This window comes from Dermacentor andersoni, chromosome 3 (genome assembly GCF_023375885.2).
Source record: "Dermacentor andersoni chromosome 3, qqDerAnde1_hic_scaffold, whole genome shotgun sequence".
NCBI lineage: Eukaryota > Metazoa > Arthropoda > Arachnida > Ixodida > Ixodidae > Dermacentor > Dermacentor andersoni.
The window spans coordinates 25,000,770-25,016,301 of record NC_092816.1 but is presented as its reverse complement, the minus strand read 5'-3'; the positions used below and the strand labels follow the sequence as shown (position 1 = coordinate 25,016,301).

Here is a 15,532-nt window from a genome sequence, read left to right as displayed (position 1 = left end):
CGCGAAAAGTTTTTCAGAGCCACTTCTGCAAGCAGCACTTGCGTACGTATGCCCCAATAAAGCGTTTATTGAAATGCTTTAATTTTAAACGCATTTTATGTTAAACTGCCATGGCATATGCTTTTTGAACCTATAATGCCTCAAATATGTCTGCCCTATGCAAACGTCACTGAGATTTTTCATTCAACTATTTACTTTATCATCAGGCTGCAGTATTTAAAAAAAGGAAAGACGAAGCTGCACTTTCTCAGCACAACTGCGAAGCGCGCGATCCCCCGCAGTAATACGGAAAGCGAGGCTGCTACAAAATTACGATTCGTGTGTCTCATATAATGTACTGGACGTGCATATAAAGTACACCTGCACTCCTACACGTTATACCCACTTGGAATGGGTGAGGCGCTCTTCTCGATTTCCTCGAGTGCCGACAAGCTTGCCACCCAGCCTGTTAGTGTCTGCTGGGATGAATTGCATTTCATCCGTTTCGAAAGCCTCCTACCGGCTGGGCAGCCGCATGGGCCTCCACAGAAAAGTTTGTAAATGGCGGCAATATTTCACGTGGACCTCTTCACGAGAACACGACGTAAATTAGCACCAGACACTTTCAATCTAACTTGAAAAATAGAGAGTGTTCCATTTTCTTTTTCTCCCACTTCCTAGTCTCTGCGATATTTTCTTTGCTTGCATATTTTGTTTTTCTTTTTCCCCAAGTGGACGCTGTGTTGCAAGCTTCTGAGAAATGGAAAAGAGAAATAGGGGTCACGTGCGCTTCACTCCACTTAAGCGATGCCCGTAGAGCTGCTCGGATGACCCCTGTGTTGACGAGTCCACTGGAAGGCCATTAAGGTGATCTACGGCAGACAAGTCGCTGGTGTGCCCGACACGTATACACCACGCCTAACCGCGCCTTGCCTTACATAATTGCGCTGACGACAACTTGTAGCCATGTTCTTTTTACGATTTATTTTTGTTTTGAATATTTATTTCGCCAGAAATCATATTTGCTTGAAAGGATGAACACACGCCTCATCCAACCACAACTCCATCTATAATTCCACTTGATTTTCTCATATGCGTTTTTCCTTTCCCCCCATCTAATCTCATACTAGTCGAAAATACCATTGTTCATTACGCACAGCTACAGATAACATTGCGTTTGTTCCATTCGCCTCCTTTGCATGAAGAGAGATTGTCATCGGTACTTCAGTAGGAATGGCACTGCCGGCTGTTCACATAGGTAAAACACAACGCCACGTAACCACAGGGGGTCGAGTAGCCGCGGCTGCTTGGCGGATGCAGTAGTCTGTACCGATGGCAATATAAAAAAAATGTGTAGATTAGCGCACGTGTTGGAATACAGAAGCTTTCGAGAAAAGGTTAATTTGGGGCTATAAAATTAAATGTAATGCGTAAAGTTGTCTTCACTGCCATTCCATGCAACTGCGTTCCAATCAGGGCGACCCCAGCCCAGGCCTTGTACATCTGCTCGCGTGTCTAAGCCACAATTAAAATCCCCAACAAGCACCACGTGACTACTGTCCAGGAAGTACACGTCAGGTCACGAAACAAATTATTGGACTTAGGGGCCTGCGCGCGTCCACAGATGCACAACAAAGTGCGTAACCTACGTCGAGTCCATCCAGGTTTGGCGAAAGTCCAACGCTGCTATCGAATGCGAGGCTGAAGCTGTTTTCTGGCGATAATGATGTCGGTAGCGGTAGGGCAGCGGGATTGATTTCATCAACGCCGTCAACTTCGGCAGCCGAGGGCTCACTCAGATACAACGGATGCGGCGTTGTAGGCGTCGCATTTGAGGCGGATGGAGCCACAGCAGACTTCGTGAGTGCATCCACTGTAGAAATCGCAGGGTCAGGTGTTTGAGCCGTGTTTAAAACCTCGGCGCGATCTGGAAGACTGATGGTAGCAGCCGAAATGGAGGCCCTATCGGCCACAGCATGTGTCCTTCGCTGCTTGGGAGGCCAGCGAACAAGACGTGTTTGTGTTGCGATCGGCCACGTCATCAATAGCACGGTCTTTTATTTTTCGGTTGAGGAGGCCGGCGAACATGGCGTGTTGTGAGTGCCCAAGCTGCATGCTTTTTCTTTGTCATTTGGCAACGCTGGTTGATGCGGTGCCAAGACAATTTCTTTGGTTACGGCGTCACGTGCAGTCGCGACCACAGCCGACGCAGGCAGTAAGTGGGGAAAGGCTCCAGCGGCAGCGTCCGAGTATGAACGCCGCAAAGGGCATGCGATCGCAGGGTGACCATCCCCGCAACGCCGACAAGGACGATCACATCCATCGCTTTCGTGGCCATGGATACCACAACGGCCAGAGAGCGCTGCGGTGCACTGTGCACGATAGTGTTCGCTGGAGCCGCTCCGACGATACATGCATTGCAAGCCGCGGTAGTCAAACTTCAGACGATGACGAGATACTCTCAGGTAATTGGGGACAGGGTGTTGTGGTGCTCATTTCCATCTGAACGAAGCGGGTGTCCGTGAGCACCCCACGTCGTCCGCTCATAAGACCAGCGTTGACAGACAGGAACTTGCCGTATGGTGATTGTGCCTAGACGAGGACTTCATTCGGGACGAAGGACGGCAAGAAGAGGCACGTTACATTCGTGACCTGCGGGCCGACGAGAACGACAGGACAACTCTTGCCATCGATGAGAGGGCAGCCAGCATCGATGATTAGAGTCATGGAAGCCATTCTCTTGATGGTCAGTTGTCCGTTGAGGTATGTTGTACGTATGCTCAAGTCGACGTCAAATTTATCATTGTCTTGCATAGAACGCCATGGTGTTTTGTATATATGCAAAAGCTCACTAAACACTTTTGATGGTGGGGGGGTCGCCGTCGTCGTCGTCTTGTATCACGCGCTAACGATCCTTCATTACGAAATGGCATGCACCGCTGCTCCCCTCATATCGATTTCTTGGCCACATATGTGACAGGAAACAAGAACACTATCGGCGCCAAATCATGAGTGTATAAAATGAGGTGTACAACCATCATCATATCTCAAAAGGAACGCCGTGCAAGTTTACAACGTGCTCGGTGACATGCGGATCAATACGTAAGCGAAAACTTTTCACCAAAGCGACTACAACGCTTTCGCATACCCACACGTAAGCAGTCCTAAGTGCCTTTGCCAAATATAAGGCATTATATGCCCCATTATGTGAAAATCCGGCGGCGGCATGACCGAAATGTCGTTCAAAAATGGCGGACCACGCAAACAGAAAAATCGTGGCAAAAATGCTTTGATTGACGTCAGATTTAACACGGGGGTTCTTGCAGACAAAGTACGCTAATAGCTTTAGGATAGTAAGCTGTTGGGCTAGTTGGTTGGACATGATTTTTGCAAAGGGGGAGCGGAGAAGCATTGCGGAAGAAGGAGACTAGGACAAGAACGACGCTATTATTAGCTTTGAAAAGAAAAATCTAGGTAGGAATCGAACCGCGCCCCCGGCGTTTACAAATCGAGCACGCTTGCTTGCCTGCGGCTCGCCGGCTCCACGGTTTTGGTAGATCAGATATATGCCTAGTGCGTGCGTCATTGTACATGATGCTGACGATAGCGATCTAAAGAAGGAAATGTAAGACCCCCTCGGCGGCTTGCTTGCGAGCGAGGAGTTCATAAGTAATGATGCTGACGATAGGGAGGCATTTCCATTTCCTTTTTCAGATCACTATCATGGTCATAATCACTTATGAATGCTTCCGCATTCCCACACGTAAGCAGTCTGAAGTGGCTCTGCCGAATGTTATTTTTCTTTGCGCCACCGTTACTGTTGCGCGGCATCCATAAATATCTACCACCAAGTTTGGGCCAAGGAGCAGTCATAGATCGCTCACTGAGGCAAACAAAAAGGATGTGAGGCACTGTTTAGGGTGTACAAAAATACCTCATTTGGTGGTGGCCGCATGTTTGAGGAGACACGCATATCGGTCATGAAGACCATGCCCAATCGCAGTCTGAAAAAAAAAAAAAAACGCACGCATGACTCCAATGTTTAGTTCCTCGTAGAAACTACCGACCGTAAGTCGGTGAGATAAAATTTAGTGAAATATTTCGAGAAACTCATGCGAACCTTTGTGAAGGTCATGACTACAACTTAGCTACAAGATAACTTTCACGAAATGATGTAGCTCAGTAGGTATATTTGCTTCGAAGAAGAGGAAGTGCTGTTTACGCGCTTTTTTATTGAAGCACGTCAGAGCACTTGATGAGCCTTCGTGCCGCTATTTTAAAGTACATTAGCAATCTCAATCACGACTTGACACTTACAATTTACGATCGCCTTTATAGTGACAAAAAGCCAAAGACAAAGCCAAGAAATTCAAGTTCTTGGGAAGTTACAGTGATGAACGAGATTTGTATTGAAACGTTCGAGAGACGTCGTCTTTGTATGCCATGCTCTTGCGCCGTGAACAACGGAGGAAAGTGGTCTTTCGGAAAGTCTCTCTTTAAGGGACACGATGCCTCAGCTGAAAGAAGCGATAACGTGCTTCCGAGTAGTACATGCTTAGTGGTGCGGCAACATTGTGCAAAGGATCCGAATGATAAAAAATTGCAACAAGGGAGGCCTCATTGTCATCTGAAGCAACCGCACTCGGCCTCACCAAGGTTTCTTTCTCGCCTGAGAAAGTGGCGTGGATGTGTGGCCGGTAGCGAATATCTGCCGCCACTCGGAAACAATGGCATTATGCACAATAAAAGGAGCAGACACAGCAAAGCCCGCTTCCTACTTAGAATGCAATTTTCGAGAGCGTTGTTTACCTAATTCGATGACCGTATATCGCACTCGCCGCTGGGAACGAGGGGGAGTAGCTAGATTTCTATTAGCACTCCACACAACAAAGACCATTACTTGGAGTAAACTGGTTCAACGAAGCCCTTTGCACGACAGCGTGCTTAGTCTCACTAATGCAGTCCAGACTAGTTAAAGTAGAGAGCAGAACAATGGGCTGAGATGCCTGCTGGGGATGCGTTGCCGTCGCCTGCTCTTTGGTATTAGTAGAATAGCAGTAATTTTCATTAGTTATTCACTCCGGGATTCTTGTCCATAATGGAAATAATGAAACATATAAGGCGTAGTTAGTTCTACACGACAGCGAATACAACGAGCCCTGTAATGTTTTACGCGTGGTTTTTGGCTATTTTATTATTCTCAATTTATCGGACACCTGAGGACACTTTAGCCAACCTTTTCGTCGACGCATTCTTATTTTTGTTATTGTAAAGCGTAAATATTTCAGCTGAAGCAGCGTGTTTATGTAACACTTGTCCGTACTGATATACACCGCAAACTTTATGGCGCGCATGCTAAGTTGAAAGGGGCGCTGACCACGATGCGACACAGGCAAGTAAATGAAAATGTTTATATTAAATTTAAGCTGCACAACAACTGAAGTGGGGTGCAACTTGACGTCCCGCAGGTAGTGCTGATACTATTGAGTAAAGACTGGGAATATGGTGAGCTTCTGAGTGTAATAACGACAGAAATACGCAAAGAGAAATAACATGTTCGTTTGAAAGGAAAGAAAGAAACCGAAAAGCTGGTGGCACAGGGAGATACGAGAAGCGATCGCCGAACGACAGAAAGCCTCTCGAGAGCACAGGCAGGCAAAGAAGGCGCAGTTGCAGCAGGATGAAGTAACCAGTAAGTAATACCGGGAGAAAAAGTCTATGGTTTAAATACTGGCGCAAGCAAAATTAAAAGGTGAAAGTGAACGTTGGTTGTCAGAAATACGTGAGAAAAAGAAGGCCGCACCTAGAATATTTTGGAACCACATAAAACTATTAGGCAGGAAGTCAACAACAGTACAACAATCAGAATCAGACGGAGCAATTGCCGGCCTCAGTCGCCAGGATAATCTCGCGTATTGCTGCATTCCACTACCTAAACCACCCCTATACCCCCTGAACCAACGCGGTCGCCAACTTTGCGAGCAAGCATCTTCAATGCCGTTCTCCACGTCTCATATTAATAGTTGTGCGTATGTGTTTACCTTTTCAGTACGGAGAAATAAATATTTATTATTTCCTATCTGCATATCTCACGTCTTCATTTGCTTTTTATTTTTGTTCACTATCTTATTGTTAGTGATAAAAATCAACTAATACAAAAGTTATAGTTTTCTGCCGTTCACATGACTCACTCTTTCGGAAACCGTGACAGTAGGATCGAGCAACGTTGGAAAACAAGAAAAACGAAAAAACTGAAACAAAAGGTAGCGAGGGCGCGACAAATAAAGGGAGCGGAGCCTCTTCGTAACCCGTTTTGCGAGTTCCCCTGAGGGCAAGCTCCCTTACTTTGGAGCGTGCGACCATGCCGTCCGGTCTTCTTCGTTACAATGGCGGGAATCGAGTCTCCGACTCCCTGTTCATGCCCAGCTACATGAGTGCAGAAGTATGTATTTTTTTTTTCTGGAATGCACATTTCGGAGCCAAGAGACTCGCTGTCGAGAAGGAAGGAGAGGAGCCAACAGCGGAGCAGAGCTGTTAGCTGCACCAAACATCGGTAGCGTACGTGTGAGAGCCCGTTCGAGGCATTCAGGGACGAGGGCCACATGTGCGACAGCGTCCGTTGGATGCGCGCGGCAAGCGACACTTTCGGTGTCCTGCTCGTGTAGGACGCGATCGTTGTTCCCATTTTTCTGTACGAGTTCTGATTTACCCATTACTCCCAGGGACGCGGGATCTGCGGAGGCCGTAATCACACAATACAGAAAAACGGAAAAGCTAGCACTATAGGCAAATGCCTCCTTACTTGACATCCAAGTAATCGAAGATGACAGGGAAGAGTAGGAGCGGTGCAAGCGATGGCGCATCCTAATCCTGGGAAATGGTTATAACTATAGGCGCGGAGTCGCGGGATCATATCCCAGCCACGGCGGCCGCATTTCGATGGGAGCGAAATGCGAAAACAGCGATGTACTTAGATGTACGTGCACGTTAGAGAACCCTATATGGGTTCCAAATTTCTGTAGTGCCCAACTACGGCGTGCCTCATAATCAGATCGTGGTAACGTAAAACCCCCATAATTTAACAACTAGGAACACATATATATGTGCGTATGACTGTAATATGAAGCAACGTTGATACCTCTGGAATACGGTTCCTCGTTAACGGATTTGGATGTCGTGCAATAATTGCTGTATCTACGCTTGACCTTTGTTAGCACTTGCTATGAGGAATAACACGCCACCCTGCCTCAAGATTGTCTCCATGAAAGAGGGGGGGGGGAGGGGTGAAGAGGCCTGAATAAAGTTGTTGCACTGTTGTCACAGCTGTATATGATGGAACAAGTGCTGAAAATGTCGACACTATATTGGTTTGCTTTGGACGCAAAGAGAACTTCTCATGAGTGAAAGAGAAAGTGGGAAAGCAAGGAGAAGAGCACGACATATTCCATGATGTCGCCAAGTGGCTGAGAGGATTCAGTGATGGGGATATCAAGGCGCCCACCATCACAAAATGCCTCGTAGCGGCTTTCCTCGTCTTCTCACTTCATCCACAAATCTTGAGATCAGCTTAGTTACTTCAACTCACGACACATGTGCCCACCCACCATCCCACCTGTCCCGGTCAGCTTGGGCTGTGCCGTAGTTTGGGGCCAAGCCACGTCGTGTTCTAGAATAACTGTTTTTGAAAACACGCAGCGGTCGTTTCTTTCGATGCCGAGTACGATTCTTGCGTAAAACATAGGTCGTCGGTTAGGTAGTCGGCCGTCTGGATTATTGTCACTAACTTTGACGGCATTCTTCTGCTTAGGTCGTCCTTTTTTTGTGCCGAGTGAGGACTCGCTTCGCGGCCGTCTCCATAAGAGTGCGTTCCTTAGTCACCTTTCCAACGGTTAGTCTATTTCGCATGAGCCGGTTTTCGAAAGTCCTTGCCCGTTGGGAGATGCCTTTTAGTGCAGCATGTAACTGCCGCAGCATGCGCAACACGTCTCTTCATGGTTAGTCGTGTAGATGGCGCTTTTCAGGTTTTCCGCCATTAATATATTACGCACGGCCACTGACACCAAGCTTGAGGAGCTTCGGCTGAGCATGTGCAGCACGAAGTCGAGGGGACATACGTAACGGCCCTACGCTAGTGGCTACCCTTGCTGAAAGAATTTCATCGTCACGTCGATCGCTCTCATCAATCCAGGCACCCGAATACTGGCCACTCAAGCAACGGCCTTACGCGAAATTATGAATGATTGAATTTGAACTCATTGATTATCCGGAATGCGCATTCGAAAGAAGGAGGGGCTATGGGGACTGTCATCATAGAGGGCTCCGGATTTTGACTTCTTGGGGTTCTTTATTGCGCACCCGAAGCGTGGTACACGAACGTGTTTGCATACCTATCCCCACGGTAATGCGTCCGTCACACAGGGAACCTAGACCGTGAAGTGGTTCGCATCCACTAGCACTGTAGAACGCTGCTGTTCATATGGTGCTCTGAGGAGTGAAAAAATAATTGTTGCCTCTCATGTATTCCAGAGTAGATGTAAGTAGGTGTGTACAAAAAGTGATATCTGAGACCGAATCGAGTAGTGCGAGAAGTGAATCGAATCGAATATCGAATAGTTTTCGAAAAATGAACAGCCGTTAACACAATTGATATAAAGCGATCAGAGTATTCATTAAGTTATCGAATTTCTGTCATTACATAGTATTTTCTGAAGCGTTTATTAAAAGCACAAATGAAGCATTAGGAGCAAACAAGTATTGTCTTCACATTGAATTGAATTCTTGGGCTTCATGTGCCAAAACCGTAGTGGGGGACTCCGGATTAAATTCAATGACCAGGCGATCCTTAATATGCCCCCAATGCACGGGACCACGGGCGTTTTTGCATTTCGCCACCATTGGAATGCGGCCTTTGCGGCCGTGATTTAATCCAGCGACATTACGCTTAGCAGCGCAACGCTATAACCGCTAAGCCACCGCGGCGCGTAGAAGCACCTGAAGCAGACGACACAAAACGAGCGCTCAGCGCCAAAAGATGTCAGTGAAGTATATGGTGCCCTGTATCTGCCTTTTGGACGTCGCTCTTAGAAATGACAAATAAATCGTCAGCATGCCACAAGTTACAGCTTCAGTGATACGGTTAACAAACATTAGAAAGAACTCGGAAGCAATATTTTTTTTGATAACTTGTTTGGGCAGTCTCTAGCGTATGTAATGTGGTCCTGTGCAATGGTTTGGAGGCCAGAGTCCGTATTTTCAGAAGTTTTGACTGGTTGCCCGGATGATTTCGTTTTGTTCTCTTGTAAATTTCCGGATAATGGCTCTGGTTTTTGTCACTTGAAGGTCGCCGACAACGAGAGCTAAATGCATTTCAAGCTTAGTACGTTCGAGCTCTGAAACAAGATGGCTAAGGGCAGGGAAACGGGCGGAGGTTCCATGAGCGCTGTGCAGTCGCTTTATAGGAAGCAGCCCTATAGCTGTATGCGGCACGCGAATTTGCGGTGAGCTCCTGCTTTAAACGGAGACTGCCTTCTGAAAAACGTTTCACTATTTCCTACTCATTCTCTTGGCCAAAAATTGAAGAACTGTTAAAGGGGTTCTGAGCCACCCAGCGTATATTCGCGAATTTATACAATTATGTACACGGGTTGCGAAAGGTTTTCATAAAGTGGACCTTCATGATTTGCATGTAGATAGCAAACACCTCATATCATTCATGGGCCCCCACAGATTACTTTTTAAGTAATCATTACTCACTTTGAAAGTCAGTATATGGGCACCACAGTTTGTGTTATTAAGTGCATACTACATCCAGCGTTCTGTACTGATTTTAGATCTCCCTCCACCGATAGATTTATACCTATGGTTTATTTTAAGTTTTAATATTTACAAACGATATCATGCCACAAATGATACACAGATTACGAAGGCCATGGCTTATGAAAAATTTTACATTTTGAAGAATCTGGTTTCGCAACATGCTCTTTATTTGCACCGAATTTCAAGAAGTAATCGAGACATTGGTCGGCCGCACGCAACGACAAAGACTTTAATGAGCTCCTCTCAGAACACCACCCACAGTTTCAATCCAAGCCGAAAGGCTAGTTTCCTGGCTCACCGACAGGCGGCACCACCTAACAGCAGCTCCTCCTCCCTCTTTCTCTAGCCTCCCTCCACATTCAAAACAACCACTTGCACACACCCGCTCGAGTTTACCGCCAGGCTCTTTTCCCCTCGGTGTGTGCCCCTTTCCCCATTCCATCTGTCGTTCGCTCCCTCCTCGTTTGTTGTCGTAACGGGATCTCTCACCTTTCCTTTCCTTCCCCCATTTTCTTTTTTCCTCCCTCTCGTCGCTCACTCGGCTTCCCGGTGTTATAGAACTGCGGGCTCGAGCTACCGCGCCGTCAAACGACGACCAGCGGTCGACGCAAGAGCAGCCGCTCGCCTCTGCGCTCCAGTCTCCTTTGGCCTCGGGCTTCGGTGCGGTGTGCCTTGGTGCGTTCGCTTCACTGATTCATCGCTGCCTGCTGTCAGCGGCCACGGACTCGAACGAGCTGCACAGCGGGGTGGGACACGGATATTTTTTGCACCCGTGAGAGGTGACCGTCGAGCTGTCACTACTACTAGGACAAGAAGTTTCTTCCGGACTCCTTCTCAGTTCGTCACCGTCTGCTTTTAGACTGGGGTGTTTGTTTCTGAAAGTGACGGGTGCCTATTCGGAAACTGTATCACTCTTTAGGCATTCCGACCACCACTCTTTGCCTACCACGGCGTGAACCGAGAAACCGGAATATCCGCCTTCGACAATGGAGGAACGTTTCTGAAGATTTGTTGCATCCTAGCCCGTCACAAGAATGTGATCCTTGCTGAAGTCAACTGTAGTCCGAACCGTCTCATTCAGGTGTCCTACTCTAAGGCTGTAGAGGGACGAATGTGCCATTTATAGAAACGCAGGAATAGCGGCAAAAAACAGCGAGAGCCTGCCGCCAGCAAATGTTTTTGTTCATGAATACTCCGGTGCGTAGGTGACACGAGCTGACAACGAATATTACGTCTTTGATATTGTGAAAATTTGGAGCGACACCTCGTGGAGAAAACAAGAGCAAAAAGGTATTTTCTTCAAGAAGATAAAGGCTCTTGATTCTCGGCGTCTTGAATAACACGCGTATTCGTGTAGCATCCCCTTTGAAGAGAAAAGACTGGCTGAGAACCTTGAACAGAGTGACATGTTTCTTACTTTGACGGAGTCAGAAAGTTATTGGCAGCGTTCATCGTACTAGAAGCTACGATTGCTTAACTGCCAGGAAAGTCATATTGCTGTGCACGCACGTGTTCCTGGACAGAAACTTGACGCTTGTGTAAAGTAAGCACTGTTGCGTTGCTGTGCGAATGGCTTTCGAGCACTGTGTGTTTATTTCATGAACAGCACTGGCAGAATCGAATCATTTGTGACAGAAGACGACACACACAACCCTTTGCTAAGCAAAGCGCGGCCCTTGTCAACAGAAAATTTTTCCTTTAGCCAAAAAATAATTGCGCCCATCGCACATTCACAAAGAAGAAGAAAAGGAGACCAGCACCATCATCACCTGGAATCGGTGCCTAAACTGCATTCAGTAGCACCAAGCAGTAGGCGTGAACAACGCAAAGCCGGCGAATAAGAAGCCCAGGAAGATGTCTGCACCCGCAAAACAACACGAAATATGAATAGCAACCATTACATTTTTCTTGACAAGCTGAAAAGTTGGGAAGTTACTGGGATAGCAAGACTTGCTGGTGCCGTAATTCGGTGATTAGCCTTCATCTCGTCGACGGGAACACCGACAACAAACGGCAAAGTGGTTTCGCAGCGGTAACCTTGCGGTTGCATCATTCTCCATCATTCCGTACACTCTTCTCATTGCCGGCAAAGAGTATCACGATGGCTGACGTGTTTGCCGTGGGACTCCACACTTTCGGCGACGGTGGATATGCTCCGCACTTGCACAAAGTCAACGGAACGTGGGTAGCCGGCAGTGGCTTCGAGATCGGCACGGGCTCCACGGGTCTTCTGTCACTGCTCTCCGTGATCGGCACGAGTTTGTCAATAGTAGGAGTTGTCCTGACTTTCATAACGTACAGCCTGTTTTCGGACTTACGGACACTGAGCGGCACCTCACTGCTGAACCTCCTAGCCGCGTTCTTTCTGTCACATCTCCTAAGCGTCATTGGCGTTGAACGACCAAGCGACAAGAGGCTCTGCGTCACTCTTGGTTTCCTGCTACATTTCCTCTGGCTGGCGGTTCACTGCTGGCTCGCCGCCATGTCGAGAGACATGTACAAGACCTTCAGGGACAACATCAACCTTCAGCCGTCACCCGCCAGCGAGGACCGCAAGTCGTTCCTCAAAGCGGCCGCATTTGCGTGGGGCCTTCCGTTGCTTCTGACGGGTCTCTCAGGAGTCGTCCACTTCGGCACGGTGCTGGATCAGATGTCCGACGACAGGATCACCTGTTGGATTCTCGGCCGCGGCTCCTACCTCTGGACATTCTGCCTTCCTGCCTTCGTTCTGGCCGTGTCGGATGTTCGGTACTTCGTCAAGGCGGCTATCCTGACCCGTTACACGGCTAGCCTGCAGATGAACCGCAAGACGAGGGACCGAATGAAGCGGAGGCGCTACCTGCAGCTATTCCTCTACGCCAAACTGCTCCTCGTCCTCACACTTACCTGGGTCGCTGGGCTGGCCGCGCAACTGGCGCGACTCAAGGCCGTCTGGTTTGCCTTCTGCATCCTTGCGTCGGTGCAAGGGTTTTTCGTGGCGCTGGCCTACTCGTGCAACTCGCGCGTCTTTCGTCTGTACAGCCGATCTCTGCGGTCCGGAAACAACCGCAAAGGTTACGGAGCGTCAGATCTCTCTGGGTCTACCGACTTGGCCTTGTTGACTTGGGAGCCGACGCCGGACGCTGTGTGAACACTGCTGATCTACTGTGGTGCGAGACAGAGAACAGGAGTGGTGTGAGCACAATGCGAGCCAGGACGGATACTCATTTGAGTGAAACTGTTTTGCCTAATGTGGCGTCGTGAGATTTGTTGAGCGCTCTGTGCGGCTTCTTTTGTCGAAAAAAATAAGATGAAAGGCTAAGTAAGAAAGAAAAAGATTATGAGGGTCTAACTTTGCAAAAACCCGACAAAATATACTCCTCGTTAAAGCTGAATCCATGTTAATTACCACTATTTGCTTTAAAGTGGTGCAATTAAGGGTGTGATGTTTCGCGACGCCACTCGTTAGAAAGCGACAGGCTGCAAAACATTAGAAAACCATGGACGCAAGACAACACGATAACGCAAGAAGCGAACTGTCTCACATCGGTCCGTCTTCGTCTTTGAACGCTTTCTCTTGTGATAAAAGTGTTAGCGTCGAAACTTGTGTCGGTGTTAGCGGTTGTAGGTACCAGCGAACTAGGTTCGCAAGGGACAAACCGGAAATTTCTTCGCTGCAATAGCTTTGTCGCAGTGTGTCGCAACCAAACCACGTGTTATTTGGACGCCAGAATTGAGTGACGATGTTTACGGGTGAGTGCATGTGGAAGAGCTGTGCTTGCAGTCACTCTTCTGAGAACCGCGATGACGACGGTGCATATCAGGCGTTTCTTAACTAGAAAGGCGACAGGTTCCATAATGCACAAAAGAATGCGTTTAGTGAGAAGTACGATTTCAACGAGTATCCTTGTCATGTACATGCCATAGCTCGAGGAAAGGCTCTTGACGACACTTCTAGCAATGCGTGTAAGATCCTAACTTACAGGATTTAGGGATCATAGAATAATATAAATTCCTTGTCAACAAGACCACTATTTTGTTTCATGAGACTTGAACGTAAAAGTGCTTTTTGCAAGTGCACGTTTAAGTCTGGCTCTGTAGAATCTCTTGGAGAAACCCGTCGCTACTTCATTCTAGGTTATGGGAGATCAAGATGTTGTAATATTAGCTTCAGCTTCGATAATAGAAACGCCACGTGAAAAGGAATACATATCAATTCGCATTGCTCCACCCAAGTGGAATATCCATGGAAATCTACAAACATACGTTGTTGAGTCGCTGCCTGATAGTAACTGCGAAATATCGAGCGAATCGCAGAAAATTTGTACATCATAAGAACGAATCACCAACTTTATTTATATACAGAGACTTTCGGTTTTATATCATGAATGTGCACTAGAAGCGTGTCGCATTGAGCACGTTTGCATGACATTGTTCCTATATCAGCTTTGAAAAGGCACGGCAATATCCGATATTTTCTGAAGAAGTTCGTATTATTTTTGTTCGTGTCAAATGCTACGACTTGAGACAAATACTTCGTATATGATCGCCTAAATTTGCAGTTTGAGCACCTCATTGTTACATATTGCTTGAAATTTTGCAATAGAGATCGCTATCGTTTTGATAATTTGAAATCTTACCTCAAAACCCAGGGGTAGTGTTCTGCAATACCTGAGCGAAACATTTATATGTGCCCTGTTTTAGTAAAATCTTGGAAAACTGTCGCAATAAAGGCGTTTTCAGCGTCTGTGTTGTTTTTCAACTACCTGACGTTTCAGAACTTTCACCTAGTTATCGAACCAAACGAAGGAAAGCAAGTCAAGAACCACTAGCCGCAGCTCATGAAGGGGTTTGTGTTGGAGTTTCCGCGTAGCACATAAGTGTTTTCTCATCTATTTGAATTACAGTCATATGCTAGCACGTCTATAGGTTGTGTGTAAGCCGTACTTTACAAATTTTCCGGCACACTTTAAAAAATTCAATTACTTCAATAACGTACTTGCACCAGGCAAAGGGCCCAATAACAAACAGAAGCTTTGCAAGGTAAGCATGCCTGGTAGCGAAGCTTCCATAGAAGCCCATACATTCAAAACATGGCGGTTCATCGGCGGCTCATGGGGCTTAGCGCCATTTGTGTGACGATGGAAACCTTCCGGTGGAAGAAAAAGATAACGTGGCGCCATATCCGTTAAAAACAGAAGTGACGTCATTTTGTTCTCGAAGACGCGATATTTGTTTCGGTGGTCTGCCATTACAGTTGTATATTCAAATGACCCGCCATTCGACTTGATGGGAATTTCGAGCTTCCAGCGTGGAAAGTGATGCAGCAGAAGGCCAGCCGCGTGGATGTCGAAATCGCACCCCCGCGCAGAACATGCTTCCTTTGGAGGCCGACGAAAGCTTTAGGTGTAGAGTGCTGGTTCCATCGTCGGAGGCAAATTCCGTGGGCCAGCGCAGTCGCACGAAAACAAATAAAGTAAATAATTTTCTGGCGGTCGTAACACACTACTTTTGACTGAACAGGTTAAGAAACAATGAAGCTACCAGCGTCACCAAATTCAGACAAACGTCGACAAGCAAAACAGCACAACATGTTAGGGGGGCGTATTGTAACAGCCGAACTTTACGCGCGCGCCTCTTTGCACACTTCAAGGGCTGCATTGCTTTGCAAGTGATAGCGGCGTCACCTTTCAGCCCCCTCTTACGATGGGCGCTGAAAGAAGTGTATTTATTGGTAATAATAAAATAAAACAAACAT

General features: G+C 47.2%; 2 protein-coding genes across 2 annotated transcripts in view; both read left to right on the top strand.

Annotated features, from left to right (window-relative positions):
* LOC129382006 (uncharacterized) overlaps positions 1–15,532 on the top strand; it is a 51,923-nt gene that overhangs the window by 25,624 nt on the left and 10,767 nt on the right. The gene's annotated exons all lie outside the window — the stretch shown is intronic.
* On the top strand, positions 10,371–14,521 carry LOC126518754 (adhesion G protein-coupled receptor E3-like). The gene has a single exon (XM_050168528.3). The coding sequence runs from the start codon at positions 11,897–11,899 to the stop codon at positions 12,923–12,925; it is 1,029 nt and encodes a 342-aa protein (XP_050024485.1). The 5' UTR covers positions 10,371–11,896; the 3' UTR covers positions 12,926–14,521.